The sequence below is a fragment of the Cinclus cinclus genome, chromosome 9 (assembly GCF_963662255.1).
Source record: "Cinclus cinclus chromosome 9, bCinCin1.1, whole genome shotgun sequence".
Classification (NCBI taxonomy): domain Eukaryota; kingdom Metazoa; phylum Chordata; class Aves; order Passeriformes; family Cinclidae; genus Cinclus; species Cinclus cinclus.
The window spans coordinates 10185263-10205473 of NC_085054.1; the positions used below are offsets into that span (position 1 = coordinate 10185263).

Sequence of the window (20211 nt, forward strand, 5' to 3'; positions counted from 1 at the left end):
TGTTACAAACAGTTTCATACAAGAAATAACATAAAATACTGCAGTGATGAACACAGCAATGACATACTTGGATCTGTCCAAAGAATGCTGGAGTCTACAGTGTGGGTAACAATCTTGGAGCTAAAACAAAGGAAAACATTGTCTGCATCTCATTAAAAAGAAAAAAAAAAAAAACAACAAAAGCTACATTTCTAATACTTATGTTTATTATGAAAGTGTCTCCAAATTAAAATAGCCCACAATACTGGTTGGTTCCAGAGATTTTATGAGGAATAATTATTCCCCATATTAGAAAAAACCCCAAACCTAGTCAAATAAAAGACAAAATAACTCTCAAAGTTCCACACAATAGTTATACATGAAAGGACTTCTAGCTAGTGCATCACTGTATCCAGAATGGTGGAGTTCCTACACATCACCACATTTCTGAAAGAGTTGCTCACACGCAGGATTGTCATGAAAACACAGGTGAAAATGTGTCATCTGCCTCACCCTGACTTGCAGCAGTCAACATGCACAGTATGGTATGAGAGCTTGTGTAAAGTTAAACCCCAGAAAAGAAAAAAACTGAAGCTCAGCAGAAGCCAGAAAATGTGTTTTGTTGCACCCATTTAAAGTTATGTAAGACAATATTTTTTGCCTTTTTTCTGATGTGTGATCATTGACATGACTCCCAGAACATCATTTCCTGGTATTTCCTCCAGTTTTTTTAATTGAAAGAAATTTCAAATATTGAGAATTCTGTAGAGGCACACTCAAACACTGTGTTTTCATTGCAACTACAATCAGAAATCTTTACAGTTTAAAGGCTGTACATGCTTACCACCCTTCCTCCACTAGAGCTTTTTCAAATAAAAGAGAAAAAAGAATAACATTGTCTTACTGAAGTTCCCATTAGGTCTCTGTTCCAAATCAAAACCAGTCAAAACAAGTAATACAAACTGGTTTTGCTTCATGGTTTAAAGGCAACTGTAGTTTGCAGAACATTGAAGTTAGGCCTAAGAGGATCTACATTACAGGAAGGGTAAAAAAGTATTTAATACTCCTCTCCCACAAATGTCACAGGAAGTAGACAATAGGAGACATACAAAAATGAGTTGTAGCAAAGAGATTAAAAAAATACCAAAGCATCAGCTGTATAAAACCAATGGTAGCCCATATTCCTCTGAGATACAGAAGGCTGTGGTAATGAGAAAATGAATGAAACGGGCATTAGGCTTCCTACTAGAGCACTCTGTGTAAAACACAGAATGTCTCAATCAACCAGCATTGATCATCAGTGACATGTGCTGCAGGGTCACGGCTTTCGCCCTCATGTCCTGTTCAGAACCAGAAAGTGATTTTCACCTGAATCAGATACAGATTTAAGACAAGAATCACTTAACTGTAAGCAAAGCTTTAGTGCATGTACTTGGCTCTCAGAAAAAGCATTTGGCATTGGCAATCACATGGTCACAGAATGGTCACAGGCTGAGGCAGGAGATACGAGCTCTGACACCTGTACCAATTCTGCTGGAATCATTAAATAACACATAGAAAAAACTACAAAAGGGCAACAAGGAAACAGCATGGGGCACTTTGGTATTTTAAAACTAGCACTACTTAACATTGATCAAAACCCAAAAGACTCCAATGTCCACCCTTGTTGTTTGATCACCCTTGTTGTTTGTTACCATTTTCTGCAATGTTCTTTATGAAAAACAACCAAACAAAACCACCAACCCACCACATATTTTTCTTTTGATACAAAATATGCCAATATGGGAAACAGTACACAAAGGGTAACCTGAATCTTATTTTACCATAATCTGGGCTGCCTAGGAGAGAAGACAAATTCTTACTATTTACTAATAAACTCTAATTTCCTCATTTTTCTACTTTGACATCTCAACCACTGTGTCATGTACTGTACTATAAATAAAGAGAATAGAACTCAAAGACAGAGAGGTTACAGAGTACGAACTCTCATTTCTAGAATTACTAAATGACAATTCTACAAAAGGTGTGAATACACAGAACCTTTTAAGGTCTCACATTTACCATGAACCACGTGAATAATTCCAGTTAATATTCTAAATATGTGCAATTAACCTCTAAATACTTGATGACCTCCAAATGCACCTTGCAAAGCTCTTCATCAGAAAAGCAAACAACTTCAAATTATAAAGGAAACAAGTGCATGGCATTTTCTCTGCAGAGTGGAAGATGAAGCCAAAGTTTTTGCACCCATTAGTTACAATGATGAATTAAAGCACACTGCCATGTCTGATCACTAAATCACTTGGTCCTTCCCGTTAGAGACAGAAAAAAAGTGTGAATTAATACTTTTTATCATAAACCTCCATTTTGATGATCAGTCATTGTTTAGCAAAGGTTGGTGAAGTTCTTAAGGCTTCCTCTTAGCCTATTTCCCCAAACATGTCATTTGAATCTCTTACCTCACTTACTTTCCAGACATATCTATATGAATTTTATTCTAGACTGTTAAGAACAGACTCCATAAAGCCAGGATTATAAGGAATAAGTATGCCATTGGGTGTTAGCTGAACCAAGGAAACCGCGTACATGCTTCAGCATATCACAGATGTGACCGAATTTAAACCCAAAAGGAAGAGTTTCAATCCCAGATGCACCTTTTAACAGTAGGGATTGAGGGACCTGGACAGGCTTGAGAGGGGGTCTAATGGAAACCTCATGAACTTCAAGCAAGCCAAGTGCAAAGTCCTACTCCTGGGTTGTACCAGTCCCAGGCACTCCTACAGGTTGGGTGGGAAAGTGATTGAGAGCAACCCGGTGGAGAGACTTGGGGGTGATGGTTGATGAAAAACTCAACGTGAACCATCAGTGTGCACTCACAGCCCAGAAAGCCAAATGTATCCTGGGCTGCAACCACAGGAGAGTGGACAGGGGAGGGGATTCTGTCCCTCTGCTCTCATGAGACTCCACCCAGAGTACTGCAGGCAGATCTGGTGTCCCCAAGGTAAGAAGGACATGGAACTGTTGGAGCACACCCAGAGGAGTTGGTAAGAGGACTGGAGCAAAGAAGAGAAAAGATTAGGTTAGCTACTAGAAAGAAATTTTTTACTTCAGAGGTGGTAAGATACTGAACAACTTGTCCAGGGAAGCTGTGGATGCCCCAACCCTGGCAATGTTCAGGGCCAGGTTGTAATCAGGTCTTGAGCAACCTGGTCTAGTGCGAAGTGTCCCTGCTCATGGCAGGGAGGTTTGGACTGGATGATCTTCAAAGTCCCCTTCCAACCTTTAAAACTCTATGATTCTATGACACAGCATATGTAATGATGGTAAATCATGTCAAGGGTTGTAGCCTTAACCCTACATCTGAATGAACATTACAGAGCATTGCTGAAGAGGATCAACAGGGACTAAAGGCCTCTGGCACAGGGATTGTTGTTGGGGATTTCTCTATGTCTTGGTATCACCAACATTGCAGCATGTGGTCTATGTTGTACATGTTGACAGTTCAGAGCAACACTCTGTTCTCATGTAAGATAAAATATTTTGCCAGAATGCCATTTTTGTAACCATCTTTGCAGAAGGGAAATGGTTCAGTGGAGGCAGTAATCAACACCATTAAAGAGTTGTATTTAAACTGATATTCTCCATTACCATTTTAGCAGGTCAGATTTCACAAATTGTAATCTTAATTTAATATATCCCAGGATGTTTTTATTTTAAAATCTTGGCATCATCTTTGGAGTAATTACTACACAGCTGTAAACACCATGGATAGGATACTTTCTACTGCAATCAGCGTATTTTCACATGTATAACCTGCCCTGCAGATAACTGTATGAAATCAAATGCACAGGAGACAGATGAAAAAAATTAGAGGCAGAGAAACTTTCTGGAGAGAAGGAGATTTAAGTAAGGCTCCCTTGCTCCCTGAGACATACTCATGGACATATAAGCTATGCAGCTGCTGGATTACAAGGTTAACTGGCTTTTTCAAAAGATGTTCTGTGGGTAGTAGAACTGACAGATCTTTTGTGATTTACAATTTCTGAGTTTTCCTGCCTTTATTCTTTACTAAGTTGAGGTACTATTTCCATCGATACCATTCCAACCTTGCTTTTAACACACTTCCTTTTTCTTAACACACAGACCTCCTTCTTCCTAACACACAGTTTCTATTGAAAATAGGTTTAGAAGTTTTCAAGAGTGACCAGTAGAATAGGACACATCTCAGTTTTCAAAAGAAAGAAGTGACAACACAACTTTCTTCAATGAAGTCTGTATAAAATGGACTTTAAATACGTTTTATAGCATCAGAGACCATCTATATTTTACTATTTGCATAGGTGGAAGGAATCAGAAATTACCTCATGGCTCAGTTTTCCAGCTGAACACAGCACTCCAATCCCTTTGTATATAGAAGACATGCTTAAGATTTTTTTCCTGGTTTGTTCCTTCCTTTGTTTTTGTAACTTATATATATATATGTATGTATGTATATATGCATGTACATATATGTGTATACACACACACACATATATATGTATATATATGCAAGTCTTTGGTCTATAAGCACATTGGTTCTGTGTGCACACACACAATACTGTTGAACAGTAGGTTGCATAGAGTCTGTTACCCAAGAACCCTGCCTACTTTTGGCACTGCTGTTACAAATCACAGAAGAGTGTCCTGCAAGAGCTGTATGATCCTTAGCATCCTATATCAAATTCTGATCTAGAGACTGGAAGAAGTATGCATACAATGCTTAAAAAGATGGTTACTTAGGGTGTTACTTTGTCTTCTTTGGGACACTATTTGTAAATCTTGGATGAAAAAGGAACGCAAAATTATTTTACAGACACCCCCTAATTTTATTTGTAAAGGTGACGAAATACTGCTGAGCATTCAAAGGTTGCTGTGAATTATGCAAAATGAATTTTGCTCAAGTTTGCACAAATCTAAAATAAACTAATTCTAGTAATGTATGACCTTCTGCCTTCTCTCTTTTCACCCTGCCAAGGAAGTGGAAATAATTTTGAGAACAATACCTAGACTGACCTGTGTCCAAGGAAGAAATGAACTTTTCATCTCCTGTTTTTTTCCATTACACCCCTGCTCTCAATCAGGTGAACGTGCAAGAACAATTTCAGGAGTTAAGTCTGGTTTCAGAATGGTGCATTTGAAGAAACACCTTTTTACATGGAATCTCTGCAAAAAACTAAAACTTGAAAGGCCAAAAAAACGGTAAGAATGAATTTATCCTAAGTGCTAACAACAATGCTTTTGGGTATTTGCACAACAAATCAAATCTACTTCTAATGCAATTAACCACCAAATTGAATTTTAAATGACACCAAAATAATATCCCACAATTACCACGTTTTTTTCCCAAATTATTTTGGAGGAACAGTAACTGTGATTTGATAAGCATTTTCAAAACCAATACTTTAAAACACAAAGATAGCAAAAATATCTGAAGCCGATCTAAAATCTATAAAGCTATGTTCTATCTTACTGTAAGTAACAAATCAAGCAACTATTACTTATAAGAGATTCAGCAAAAGCAACAGGGATGGACAGAAGAGATCTGAGCATGATGCTCTCCATTACTGAGAATCCAAGACACAAAGTTTGAGAATGGATATTCCCTTTTGTCCAGAAGTTTCCAAAAGAATAAAAAATAAATAATATTTCAGACAGTACAAGTGAAAATACTGCTCCCATTGTGTCAGTTACATACACATACAGCATGCCTAGGTATACAGAATGGTGTGCTGTCTTCATTCACAAACAGGAAACATGGCAGTGCACTATCAGAATGCTTTGATACCCCTATTTTTTTCTGATGCTGAAATACATGAATAAACCGCATTCACAACTTATAATTTACTTCCAGTAGCAAACAGTCATTCTGTTCGTGTCTCATGATTGAACTGAAGGATTAATGCTCCTCTGAGGAAGTGGCAGCAGTAAGATACCCATTTGTCCCATTGGCACCGCTGGTCCCATTCGTGGTGACAGTGCTGTGTGGGGCCTTTGAGCGAGGTACTGTTTCTTCCTCATCTGAGCTTGACTCAACATCACTTCGAGCATCCTTTGCTACCTGTAATGTGGAAAAGAAGTAGGCAGTAGGTGACTTAAGGAAATGATTCAGCTTTCCGGTTCAAGAGAATCAGAGAATTCACACATTTTTTCAATTTGAGTTTTGAAGGCAATCTCAGCTCTGGCACACTTCTCTGCCTTTGCCTGCCTGCACTCACTTCAAACACAGATGTCTGCACATATATATGTAATGTGCAAAGGCAGGGTGAGAGCTCTGCACTGGTGCACCAAAGGTAGTACGGCCAAGTGCTCAAGGCAACATAAACAATCCAAGCTTCCAAATTCAACCTAGGCTCAGTCCCTCTGCCCTCCTACTAACTACAGCTTTATTTCCTGTCCTTTATTTGGAGTGCTGCTCTTTGACCTGGTAATACAAAATGTTCTACCCTTAACTAACTTACCCTTAACTTCCTTATCTCCCAACTCACTGGAGACCACATGGCTCCAGGGAACAGTGCTGTGTGCTTGCAGGAGGAGACACCAGTACTGCCTGAAATAAAACTTCAGTCTCTAACTTCAGACAAGTGGTGAGAACGGCACTCGCTAAATGTGGAGATAGTCCAGTTCGGTCCCTAACATAGAAGTACAAAATGTGGAGATAGTCCAGTTCAGTCCCTAACACAGAAGTCACAGTTCAACTGTGTGCCCCACTGTGTCACTGGAAAGGTGTTTCAGAAACAGATGGACCTTAGTTGCTAGGGATTTCCTGCTAATTTTCAGCTGACTTCTTTGAAAAATCTTGAACATCTCCAGAATTAGCAAGAATCCACCAGATGTAGTACAAAAAAATCAGCATCAACAGAAAGAGGTCTGAAGTTTAACCTGCATGTAGCTCTAAGGAAGCCATTTTCATTCCTGCTTCTACTCCTGTTTGTGTAGCTGAGCATCCAAATTTCTTCATGATCTGTCCATGCTGTGCTGGTTGCCACAAGTGGCCAATTACAGCTGACTTTACTACAACAAATGGACATAAAAGGGGGCAAAATGCATGGTGAGTCCTTTTCCTGAAGAACTAAAAACACTTAAAGAACAGGGCCACTGTATGTAATTTTTTTGCTTAGAGTAATCCTCCTCTCCTCTGGAAAGTCTTAGTGACAATTCCACTCTCATCTCAGAAAGACCCACTTGCCTTTGGGGCTCCCAGTGTTGCCCTTGCACAGTACCTGAGTGACACTATTCTGCTTAGAACCAGCAAAAAATTAAAACACTTCCCATATAGTTCCCAATAAGTAAAGTTTTTAATGTCAATGCCTAGCAAGCCCACAATTTGTACACCTGTGAAACTGGACTTCAGCTGAGGTCAGAAATTTGGTTCCATAATTTACAGAGCTTCAATTAATAGGTTACTTCAGTGTCTTTCATATAAAGGGATTTTTGTATTGCACCTGGTGGGGGTACAGAAATACACTTAAAATTATAGCCTTATCAGACAGAAGAGAATGGTCTCAGCACACAGTACTGAGCACCTGTGATCTATGTGATGGCACACCAGATGACTGAACAATTCTGCATCAACTTAAATTCTCCTAATAGATTCAGTGCCAATTCTTCTGCTAGGTTCCTGCCCCAAAGACAAAAATCAAAATAAGATTCTATGCTGCAGCCAGTTCTGTTAAACATGGGATCTGCTCTCCTTATTTTTAAAATGCAGCAACAAAGCAGGGTCTTTGCACTTAAAACCTGATATGAATGCAACACATCTTGCAGTACTTAGTACTTATCTGTCAGATATGTGTAATATGTTGTGAAAATAGTTCTTATTTTTATTGCAGAAAGAATGCCATTGCAAGTGAGGAAGTAAGTTGAGATCTGAAGGAAGATGAATCCTCTGTATATATGTCATACATATCCATCTCTAACATGGTCACTGCGTTACTGCAAATGTCTAACCCTGCTCTAACTCTGTACAATCTCAATTTTCTCCTGTCCAATTGTTAGAACTACAAAGTGAAGAATATACAGTCTCCAGTGTGTGTCCTGAACGCTGACAAAGCAGATGCTTATCCTGCTGAAATATATATATATGTGTATACACACACACCCCATTATCTATCTATCTATCTATCTATCTATCTATCTATCTATCTATCTCTGTATGTAAAAAAGATGCAGCATAATAGCACCCAGATACTACAGATAGAATTGGGTTTGAATGGTTTTAGGTGATGCATAGCCAAGAAATAAAAACAGCCTTTAAAGACAGTCTTTACTTAAATATATAAATACAAACAATGGATAAATACCAAGAAAAAACTACAAATTAAAAGAACCAAACCAACCCAAACTACAAACATCAGTGTTGTCAGAATAAATCTTTCACATAGTAAGTTTAAAGAAACTTACGTGCAAGGGGTTCCACTTCCCAGTCTTCCAGCACAGCACAAGGAAAAGGATAAACAAGCAGAGTAAGAGAGAGTAGGAAGTCACTTTGAAGGTATAATTCAGACAGGACAGGTGAGGCTAATAATTGCTAAAAGCAGAGGAAACTAAAGCATAGCTTCCAAGCAAACTACAGCTCATGAATGCACTGTCTTCCACAGACTGAGTGGCAGATTCTGGGCTCTGCCAGTGCATGGCTGAGCTCTCCAGCACATTCATAGAAAGCAATTTTCTGGAGAACAGTACCGTTCACTTTGGGGTCAGTCACATCAATGCACTCTGCTCTTTAAGGGCAAAGTGTCCTCACTTTACATGATCTGTAAGGATTAGTTCTACTGTCTGCACATAAGCCCTGTGCCTGCACAGCAACTGTAATGGGGTTGGTATTTCTGGGAGTGACATCTTCCTGTCAAATGTCCCACTGGCAGCAAGACAGTAAATTCTAGCCCAAACAGTCTTGTTCTGGGAATATTAGAAATAGCTCTTTGCAATACCTCATTAACACTAAAACCCAGAAGAGGCTGTGATTTGTAACTTTGCTACTAGCAAATGCAGCAGAATTTCATTTTGTATTATTGCTATCACTTCCAGCTGTGAAATGAGCATTTTCCCAACAACTATTATAAAGAAGAAAAACAGAACTGGCAGCCTCAAGAAAGTACTTTACTTGTTGGGTTTCTTTCATGTGATTTCCCTAATGTAGTTTAGTTCAGAGTATCACGTTGTAAAAAAGAAGTGTGGAAGCACATATAAAGACAATCACTACACAGAGTATTATTAACTTATCTGACAATCATTAGGAGGGGGAAAACGTTTCCAGGAAAGGAAGGAAGAGTTTATCTAAAACGAGATGTGTCTTCAGTAGCATGTTATGGATTAGAAAAAGAAAAACCTAACCCAAACAAAAAGTGACCTGTATTGATAATGAAAAGCTTAAAATCATGAAACAGAACCATGTTCTTACCTTGCCCTTTGAAATAGCTTTGTAGGCTGCCTTTATGATTAGGTAAGACCAAAAACAGTGCAGAATTTGAAGAACCATAAGCAGCACATTGAAGACCCATAAGGCAGGAAAATTGCCCAGAGCTTCATACAGTTCAAACAATGTTGTATTTAATATCCTAGAAAAAAAGGGACAGAAAAATAGTAACTTAAGCCAACAGTCTCAAAGAAGTTATTTTTAAATCAAAACAACAAGTACTTGATTAGATGGGATCCACATGGACAGTTGGTTTTCATAGTAATAGTGACTTGGACTGAATAATACAGGTGTCTCCAGAGAGAAACAACATCAAAATGTTGCTTTCAACATTTAATTTGATTTGTAAACATTGCATACAGGAAACAAAGATCCTCAGTGTGCATTTCTCCTCTTCATCTATACAGCTAGCAGCTGTTGGTTGACTCAAGTAACTCCTTCCCTGATTGGTAACAAAAATTACTGTATTCTATTTTTTTGAAATAAAGTTATTCCATCTCAGCTGCCTCCAGTAGGGGTTTGGTGCCCCCCATATTAGCCACATTTTTCACAAAATCTGATTTGCCTATCACTTATGTACAACCAAGAGAGAGGCTTAGCAGTTGCATATAGGACAGGTGGACAATGGGGCAGTGAGGGATGGGATATTGCGTCGTATTGCACTTATAAAAACACTGGGATAAAACTTTTTAGTAGGGCATAAAACAATGGCTAATGGTTTTAAGCTAAAAGAGGGTAGATTCAGACTAGATCTAAAGAAGAGGATTTTTACAATGAGAGTGGTAAAACACTGGAACAGATTGCTCAGAGAGCTTGCAGACTCCCATCCCTGCAAACATTCAAGGTCAGGTTGGACAGGGTTCTGAGCAATCCGGTCAAGATGAAGATGCCCCTTGCAACCCAAATCATTCCATGATTCTAAGAAAATCAGGCAGTTCTAGACATTTGAACCAAATTTTTGAGAATCAGAATTTCAGATGCAGGCAGTAAACTGATGCTATAATGACTTCTGAAGTTTTGTGAATACATCACTAATATTCTGGCCAAATAATTCTGGCCACAGCAGGTGTTTTCAATCTATTTTAGCAAACATCCTGAGAGCAGAGTGGAGAACACACAATGGAAATAATGGCGTTTAAAAAAAACCCAAACAAATAATGATCTAGGAATGGCCGTTAATTAGGGGGAGAAAAATAAATCAATATAAGGATTTATCAACCTTCATCCATTTTCCCTGCTGATGCAGAAACCCTTTAAAAACTCCACCGGCTTTCTGTTGTTTCCTGTTTTAAAGACCCCATGCCCGGCAGTCACTAGATGGCGCGTTCAGCCCGGCCGACAGCATCCCGGGAACGGGATGGCCCCGGGAGCCCGCACACTGCCCGGCCACAAGTTATGGACAGCGGTCTCAGCTCTTTCACACACAACCGCATTTGCCACAAGCCTTTCCAGCAACATAAAACCGGTTCAAGTAGTACTGACGTGAAATTTGTACAGAAAACAAATCTGGAATACAACATTGAGTGGTAATGATTAATGTGTGTAACGCCATTGGTCAAAAATCAACCAGTGATTTCTAATACACTGGCCTTAATACTGTAGGGGTATTTCATAGTACTTCTAGCTTTTTATTTTTGCTTTCTTACACTGCAGAAGTTGATGTTTTATAACCTTCCTATACAGCTGTTTTTACACAGTCTTCTGTTTATGGCATGAACACCAGAAAAAGTTTTCCAGTTTGCAAAACCCCCATCATATTATTGCTTCTGTCAGGTAGAACTCTTCAGTCTCAGCTTTGTGCAATTTTTTCTATCTGTGGTAGCTCTATTTGTCACAGTAACACCTCACTTTACAGTTCAAGGGAACACTCTCATCATACCAAAACAGAGGTGGAGTCAGCACCGTTCTACTTCACCAGTGCTTACTGCAGTTCTAACCATTACATTAAATTCAAACTTGAAATCAACAACTCCTATATATAAAGTTACCATTATTTACACTCAACTATCTTTATGTCTAAAATTTTAAATGCTACAGGATTGTAAATGAAGCTTCTGCAGGTTTCTGTTTCTATTTTTATTAACTGGACTAAATTAATCTCTGGGGACTTCCACAGAAGTCAAGTAAAAAAAGCAGCATTACAGATGAGCTAGTCCACTCTTGCAGAAGTCAGGAAAGAAGCAAGGCAAAAAAGAGTGCTTTTGGTACCAAAACCAGCTGAAAGTAAAAATTACTCCTATGTTGTGTATTAGATCCTCAGTGAAAAAGCATACTTCTTTCTAATCTATTCATGTCTGGCAAACTAAGGACAGGACTGGAATTCTCCATTAAAGTTGCAAAAAGGATCTCATTAAATGCTCAGCAATGTTAAGAGGGTTCAGTGGTCTGATGTGCAGGCTAGGTGTTCACATGGAGCTAAGGCTATGTCTAAGCACCTGCAGAGCAGATGCTGAGTGAAAAATACAGAAAACGACAGAAAAAATGGAGGCAAGCAAATAAACTCTCAAAATAAATCAATCATTTCATATTAAAAGTCTGAAATGGGAAGAAAATTCATAAGGTTATGAGTCAGAATATACAGAGAAATTCTCCTTGTAGAGACTGAAGAAGAAGGGAAGACATGTTAGACCATGTTCCATAACTTTCACTGCTACAAGTATTCAATGGAAGCATTTTAATCAGCTACACAGATAAGAGGAACTGAAAATAGCAGCATGAAAATGGATTACATGGAGGACAAAGTGCCTATAAAATGTATATGCAAATAAATCTTAGATTCAAATACTCAGAAAAGAACTTAAATCTCTAAGCACTCTTGCTGGGACATTTCAAAACTCTCCAGTGGTTAAATCCCAGCTTTTCATAAGGAACGGTGATGTCTTGGTTTACAATACAAGATACATATTCTATTACCATCTGAGAAGGGTGATCATCCTCATCTCTGTGGGAAGTATCTTCTGTTAATGGGCCATTGAGTCCTACTGTATAAGTGATAAGATTACATCATCCCATTGGGAGATGCTCCAGCCAGGAGGACGAGCCAAGCCTTTCCTACCTAGATAAAAACTGAAGTTCAGAACACCAAAGGCAGCCTTTTTCCACTGGATTCCAGAGGAAGAACCAGGCTTTTTCCACATCATCGCTGGACCCTTTGGAGGAAAACTGCACCAGCACCCTGACTGACAGGGTATCAGGTTGTATTCTGACTCTGTCAGTGGTTTTATTTTTACTATTGCATGTATTTTGTTTTTCGTTTTTTTTTCTCTTCCCTATTAAAAATTGTATTACTGACTTGAAGTCTCACTGGTTTTGCTTTTCAAACCAGTACAGGTGAAAACTTTGATTCTTGGGTATCTGACTTGAAACAGCTGGACTTGATCTCACAGGGAAAAATTACTTTAAGCTGCAAGTTCTCTACCTTTCTGAAAACTTCTGTCAGCATTTCTCAGATCTTTGCAATCTGAAACCAAACGTTGGCTTCTGCTTTTGAAAATAATTTCTGAACTGCCTTTTTTTTTTTGAGCCCCTGGAAGATTTTGATAGCTGGAGAACACAACACAATTTCATGGAAGGTATTCTTCCCTCCTTAAATGCATCCCAAGGAGGATTGTGCACCTGGCTGTGTAAAGAACTGAGTTTAGAATCTTGAATTAGGCAGCATGGCTGATGAAAGCAAATAAAAATAATTTCACCACTTAAGACCCAATCTACTCTTACAGAAATCTGTGGTATTTTTTCAGGAACACTGCCACAGTATCTGAGCCACTGGGAGAGATAATCCTGTACTTACTGTACAACCACTCTAATTAAACACTCAGAATAAAATGAACACAATTTCAACAACTACTAAACAATCACTGCAACACATCAACAGTAACACAGGTTTTTCCTCTAGTCTCTAACTCTTTATCTAGGCAGTGAAGCAGTGCTTGGGACACTAGAGGTAACAGATCCACAATAACTCATTAATATTACACTCCCTTCCCACAACTTAGTGGGCCTAAATCCAGGCTCTTGGGTATCAGCTACTAATTCTAGGCAAGCTGATCCCTTGTCTTGCACCATGGATGAAAGGAAAATGTGGAGATGAAGAAAGAAAGAGAGGAATGGGGGAAAGAGTAAAATCCTTATTGTATGAGAACTGACAAGAATGTGCTGTGTTTGCTTCTGGAAGGATCCTGAGAGGAACGAAAAGAGGTGAAAAGAATGATGCATAGCAGGATGATGGGCACTATCATCAAATCCAATGGGAGCAGAAACTGTGCAGCTGAAATTACTGCTACTGCAAGTTGCATTCCCTTCTGCATCACTGTCCAGTGACCAACACATTCTGCTGCAACATGCTGAATTAAAGTCACTTTGTTAACAGGGCACAATAGACAGAAGTCTCAGATATGACCAAGGACATTACAATATGATACCAGCTTGTCTAAATAATTCAGAATAAATGTTTTTAGCTCCATTTGTGTATATTAGACAACAGTATTCTATATTGCACCATAACACCTGTATTGGGACACCTTTCAATACTGCATACATTGTCAAGAAAATAGGTAATTACATTTAGGCAATTATGTAGTTACATTAATTATTCCATTTAGTGCAAGTAACTCAGTAGTACTCCTACCAGTAATGCTTTAAAGTTTCTGCCTCTTTTTTTTTTGGTATTTTTTCCTTTAAAAAACCAAACAATTGCACTTATTTCTGCCCCCAAAACATAGCAGTTTATTCTTCATTATATGTGGTAAAAGGTGTCTGCAACCATAGAATAATAAGTCAGGATTTCTAAATTGTGGATTTAGCTGTTATATTAACTTACATGATCTAAGAAATGTTCAAATTTCTTTACACAACTCATTTTTTCTTAAAGATGGGCACAAAGTATTGGCCACATAAAGATGCTGTGAGAATTATTAGCTTGTTTATAAAACACTGTGGACTACCTTCCTTAACAGATGCCATAAAACTGACAGGTAGAAAAAAATATCACTGAGATTCACACATAAATTAAGAGCAGTAGAATATGAGAGCACACGTATGTGCACAAGTTGATCAGCCACAGGATGATAAATCAGATACATTTTATCAGTGTCAAGATTCATCTTTGGGATTTAGACCTTGACTGAAATCTAATGGGACTTCATATCCCAGGCTCTCCTAGTTACTTTTAATGACAGTGCTACATAACAGACCTTACACACAGCTATTCCTGCATGAGACTTCAAATGAGTTAAACAGTTTTTTACCTGAGAGGTGTATGGAATCACACACAAAACAGTCATCCAATTAAGGAAACTTTGGTTTATAGCACTTCATGTACTGGAGTCCTCAAGCTGCAGTGCAGCTAAATATTTAATTATAGGAAATCCAGTACATAAAGGGCTATACTGCCAAGTTTTTCATCTGAGTTTCAGCTTGGCCAGCTGCTGTGTCTATATCACTGTTCTGCCTCTTGGTTCTTGCTGAGTGGGAGAACAAGCTTGTTTCCCTTTTCAGATCCTGCTGTCTCTTACATTTTCAGCTCTCCAGAGTATCAGTGCATGGCAAATACAAGAGGAGTAGCAGAGACCCACTGTGAACAGAGAAGAGTCAGATGAACCAGTCACCCACACAGAAGCAATGAAGCAGGAAAAGAAGGACTAGGGGAGGGGGAGAGAGAGGGAAGGAGAGAGAGAGGAGAGAGAGAGAGGAGAGAGAGAGATGATCTTTCAACAGCATCTCAGACTGATTCATCAGATTGTTTGGTTGCTGATGCTCATTATCCTCCTTTTAGAGAGATGATGAAAGATCTCTGGAAAATGCAGTGACAGAAAGAATATAAGCTACTGAGTCAGTATTCAGAACAACATTAAATCCACACACTTCAATTTTATCAGTGAGGTCACCACCACAGGGCATTCTGCTCACCCACAGCAGCCCCACATCAGAGGATTTCCTGACATGGTACTAGTACATGGTACATGCTCTGCTGCTGTGGAGATGGGTGGCTCCTGTCCTAATACTAATCAGGAACAATATGTCTTTGCAGAAATTACAGAAATTACAGCCCTGCCAATGAGACTGTGTTATTTTATGCCCTGTGTGCAGATCAATAGGATTTCCAATTACTTAACTAAAATAATGGAGCAGGCAGGAAACTATTCATGTTTGATGTACGTAAAAGAGATCTGATCCAGTTGTCACTGTCCTGGTTTCAGCTGTGCTTTTCACTCAGTTCCTTCTCATCAGCAGTTACTGCTCTTTAGCTTATTTTGCAGGCACTGGTATGAATAGTAGCATTTACACTCTTGTGGATAGATAAAAACCAAAGATACAAGGTCATAGACTTTTCACAATCCAAACACAAACCTCAGAAGAGTCCTTCATAGACATCAGGATATAGAGAGAACTCAAATTTCCTAGCAGAATGTAGTTATACTCAGCAAGGTGTTATATCAGTAATGTATTATGGCAAAACGTTTGTGTGAAGGCCCACGATAATAACTCATGGGTACTGAAAAACTATGTTAAGCTAAGAATGACACTTCCAAATCTGAAAATCTTCAGGCACATGTAAGACTCATTTTTTCCAAAGAGGAAAAGCATTTGTTGTAAACTATAGTTTCCAATCTTTGCAACACAGAGTATTAGAGTATAAAAAAGCCATTCTTCTGCCCCTTTGTGTTGACTAAAAATATGTGCAGTTGTGTTTAACTATATGTCACATCAATATCTGTGAAACCATCCCTAAACTGTTTTCAGTTTAATCCAATTTTCTTAATAGTTATTTATACTTTCAGAGATAATATGGGTCAAACTCAGCCATTGTGCAATACCAATGAAACCTATAGAATGTGCTCATTTACATGGGGGCTGGGTTTCTCCCAGGGTGTTTAGCCACAATGACCTCCTAGCTCAACATGGATGAGATGCCAGCTCCATCATGGCTGTTTGTGATGTTCATAAGTCATTTACTATTTCAAGCTGGTAAGTTAACTTACTCTCCTGCTTTTGCAGAGCTATGATTTTTACATCCCACACACATCAGATGCTTGCAGTAGCATTGTTCTGCTCTTGTATTGACTCTGTAGCACCACTAAAAAATGTGCCAGTAACAGCAAACCCTGGTGCTAAAGATATCCTTAAGAGAAAGGGGGCTGAGAAGAGGCAGAATGTTTGCACAAGCTACCCAGGCTCATTTAAAAGTGGCTAAGATGTCTGGCCACAAGAAGAACATCCATGCTGCTTCTCTTGCCCTGACACATTTACAATGGGCAGAATAATTCTGAGCAAGACAAGTGCCACTGCACAGGTATCTGCCCTGTTTCCAATTGGAGCACAGGTTTTAGACAGGACATTTTTCTTAATAAAAGGAGAAGTAACAACACCAACTGAGTAGGCTATACTTGACAACAGAAAGCATTATTACAGCCACAGAATACAGTCTGTAGAAACTAAAAATGAGTATTAGTTTTGGAAGTCTGATGAATTTTTTTTCATATAATTTTTACCTGCTGTGATCACATGAAAAATTTAAAAACAGCAACACTGAGCAAATGCCACTTTTTGTTATTTACATTGCAAGCCCATAATGGCGAATGACACCTCTAACCTTTCAATTTCTTATAGCTTCCCTGTAAGTAGCTGGATCAGTATTAACCTGGTACTCCAAAGATTTCATCCTTGTTTCTTGTAAAACTCCAGAGGCCTGAGTTCACAAATGCTGTAAAAATTTGAGGAAATAAAATAACTAGGCATTAGAAAGGATAATATTTGATAATGTTTTGTCAGAAGCAGATGGGATGACAACATTATATACACTCTGCTAAAGAGCTAAGACAAGAATTGAGAGTAAATTTATAGAAACTTAGTTAATTAAACCTTCTTTTTAGTCCATAAATTGAAGTCTATGAGTTCTTTGAATATACTATTGTTAGTTTGCCAAAACCTTGTTATTAAATGCTCTTGATAAACTGATTGATTATAAGTTGCCTGCTGAACCTAAAAACAGACTGAAATGTAAGTACATCAGATAATTTTGCTAGTTCGACAGCATCCACTCAATGACAGTATGAATAGCATTAGAAATCAAGTATCAAAATCATAATTTATTCTTTTGGTATCTGCTACACACAAGCAACATATGACTGTGCTCTGATTTAGACAATATTGTGAGGAAAATGAGCTTGAGACAGTGTCAGAAGAGATTATCTTAATAAAAAAGTTATTTTATTATACTAGCTAGGCTAGAATAGAAAGGTTTACAATCCAACAAGAGTAACTAAAACCATTGCAAAACAATTATATTAATTCAGAGTGCAGACAAGGTCTGGGCAGCTGGGATTCATCTGGCTACCTGAATTTTTACTATGTGAAGTACTTGACCAGGACTCCTGCTTTAAATACTGCCTGCGTATTGCTGTGGCACTGTAGGGTGTCTAAGGGTAGGTTGTAGCTTTCTGTTTTACCAGAGTGTTCAGAGGAGTGGAAGGAGGGTGACTCTGCTGGGGTCCACAGGCTGTCCTCTCACACAATACAGCTAGTCCAAGGGCAAATCAGGAGAAAATGTGCCAGGAAAGAACACCAGCATGAAAGACAGCAGCTCAACTTCACTGCTTGTTAAGAGCTGCACAAACCCAGTCAATATCAGCTAAAGAACAAAACTAGGAAAAAGAGAAGGTCAGCAAATCTTTGTAGCTGCTTCTTATGGGGGCTCTGCACTGTCCTATTTGCTCAGAGAGAAGCTGATTCCAGGACAAATGAAAGAACAGTGCAAACTGGCAATACTGTAGCACTAGTTGGAAACCCAGCATGTGCATTAGCGACAGGGCTATGCCCCACACTAGTGTTGAGCCAGTGGTGGAACTCAGGAGGAGCTATTCTGCCAGTCATGCAGAGATGACTGCAAGTCTGGTAATAACTAACTGGTTCATTACAGCTCACCACGGTGAACAGAAGTTAATTTTAACTCATGAAGAATCACACCAGGCTTGTCTGGTTCATGCAGATACTCATGCTACATAAAGGCAATTAGAGATCAGCCATGAACCAGACTGTGTGTACAGTCATGAACAAGCTTTAAAAATTAAAGAATAGCAAGGAACAAAGTTGTTTTTCTGAGGACTGGCTGACCCATACTTATATAAGGTACATTGGCACCAAAATCTCATTTAGCAGCCATACACTGCAGTTGATGAGAAGACATACTCCTCTGAATTTTAACAGTGAGAATTATTTTTTCCATTTTTTTTTCCCCAGAATATGTCCAAACAGACTCACAAGTAGAAGATCCAGCTAAGATGTACCTACTGGCAATCAGACAAGACTATACCAAAGACAATACAAGACTATAATCAAAGTAGTTGACTGTCCATCTTCACAGCTTTTAATGTAATATAATACTCTGGACACCGACAGTGTATGAAGAGATCAAGAACAGAAGGACATAATATGGACTACCTGGATTATACCAAATTTGCCTAGATGAGAACTTGGAGGACAGCATATGCAGAACATGACCTCTGCTCTTTGGAATCTGCTTCAATCAGCCTTTCATTTAAACCTGCACCGTTAAGGCACTATTTTACATTTTTCAGTGCATTCATGTAATATGTGCATGCTGAGACCTTACAAGTCACACAAATGCCAAGGCTGTTTGCTTGTGTCCTCACCTTTTGACAGCAGTACTTGTCAGCAACACTTACTTGAAGCAGAGGTTTTTTTCCTCCCAGACAATATAACTCACTATAAAATTAATCAAAAAAAGTGAAAAACTCAGGAAAACTGCATGCTAGTAACTAGTCAGAGCAATTTTAAAGAGCCTAAATTTAACTGTCTTGGTGCCTTAACCTGGTAAATAAATATAAACTGAGAGCTGGAAGTAACTGCCTTACCCAGTCTGATTAGACTAGCCAAGGACTTGCATATTTTGTATTAAATTTTTGCTTGAGATGGCTTTCATTCTCCCTACAATCCTGTATCACCTGAGAAGGCAACATGTTCCCCCTGACTCATGGAGGGTTGTGTTCTATGTTGTAATTTGTTAGAACAGTGATTATGTGCAAGTGGGAGAATTTCACAAGCAAAATGTCTTGTCAGTGAAAATAGCAGCTTTACTCCTACATGCACTTAGCAGCAGGAGGCAGAAAGTATCCTGGGGTTTTTGAATTATTGTTGAAATGAACTCCAGATGCCTGCAGAAAGACTGCTAAATATGTACCTACTTGCCAGTTTCTTCTGTCTTAGCCCCGATGTTAAACATCTTTCAAACAACAATATTTGATACATTCTGAATCCTTTATTAGCACTTTTATGCAAAATTAAATGCCATTTGTTCTAAGTGGCAGCACAACAGCACACCAGTGCTTTGGAAGTGATGTCTCTGGAAGCCTGTCTGGGGTATTCACCTTCCTGCACGGGGGGAGTTTTCTTATAAATTACACCCTTTCTTTTACATTACATGCACACTGATTTTATACCTCTCAGCTTTTATGCCAGAAAAATTTGCATATTTATGTAATATTAATCAGGCACCAAATTTTGCTATTTTAAATTTTCAGCAAAGGCGAGCAAAACTATACTTCCTGGCCTGCTGCCACTCCAGTGAGTCATCTTTGCTGGCATGCAAACTAATAGGGCTGAAGATTTAGAATTGCTAGTTCATAGATGAAAAGGATTTGGGAGACACAAGCTCATGTATCCCACGGTTCATCCCTGCTAAATCTTACTCCCACATGCATTGCCTACAGTACAGCTGAGAACAATGAAAGTGCCTCTGGCTGTATCTAAGGGTAGCCATT

The 20211-nt window shown here is 38.7% G+C and overlaps 1 protein-coding gene across 2 annotated transcripts in view; it reads right to left on the reverse strand.

Moving 5' to 3' along the window:
• Window positions 1-5914: 5914 nt before the first annotated feature.
• CERS6 (ceramide synthase 6) overlaps window positions 5915-20211 on the reverse strand; it is a 94682-nt gene continuing 80385 nt past the window's right edge. The window contains exons 9-11 of one of the 2 annotated variants that reach the window (XM_062498068.1): window positions 9419-9575; window positions 8419-8442; window positions 5915-6076 (exon numbers count right to left, since the gene is read on the reverse strand). In XM_062498068.1, coding sequence (XP_062354052.1) covers window positions 5915-6076; window positions 8419-8442; window positions 9419-9575 — 343 coding nt within the window. Of the gene's footprint in view, window positions 6077-8414; window positions 8443-9418; window positions 9576-20211 lie in introns of both variants that reach the window. The other variant, XM_062498069.1, reaches the window with a different exon arrangement.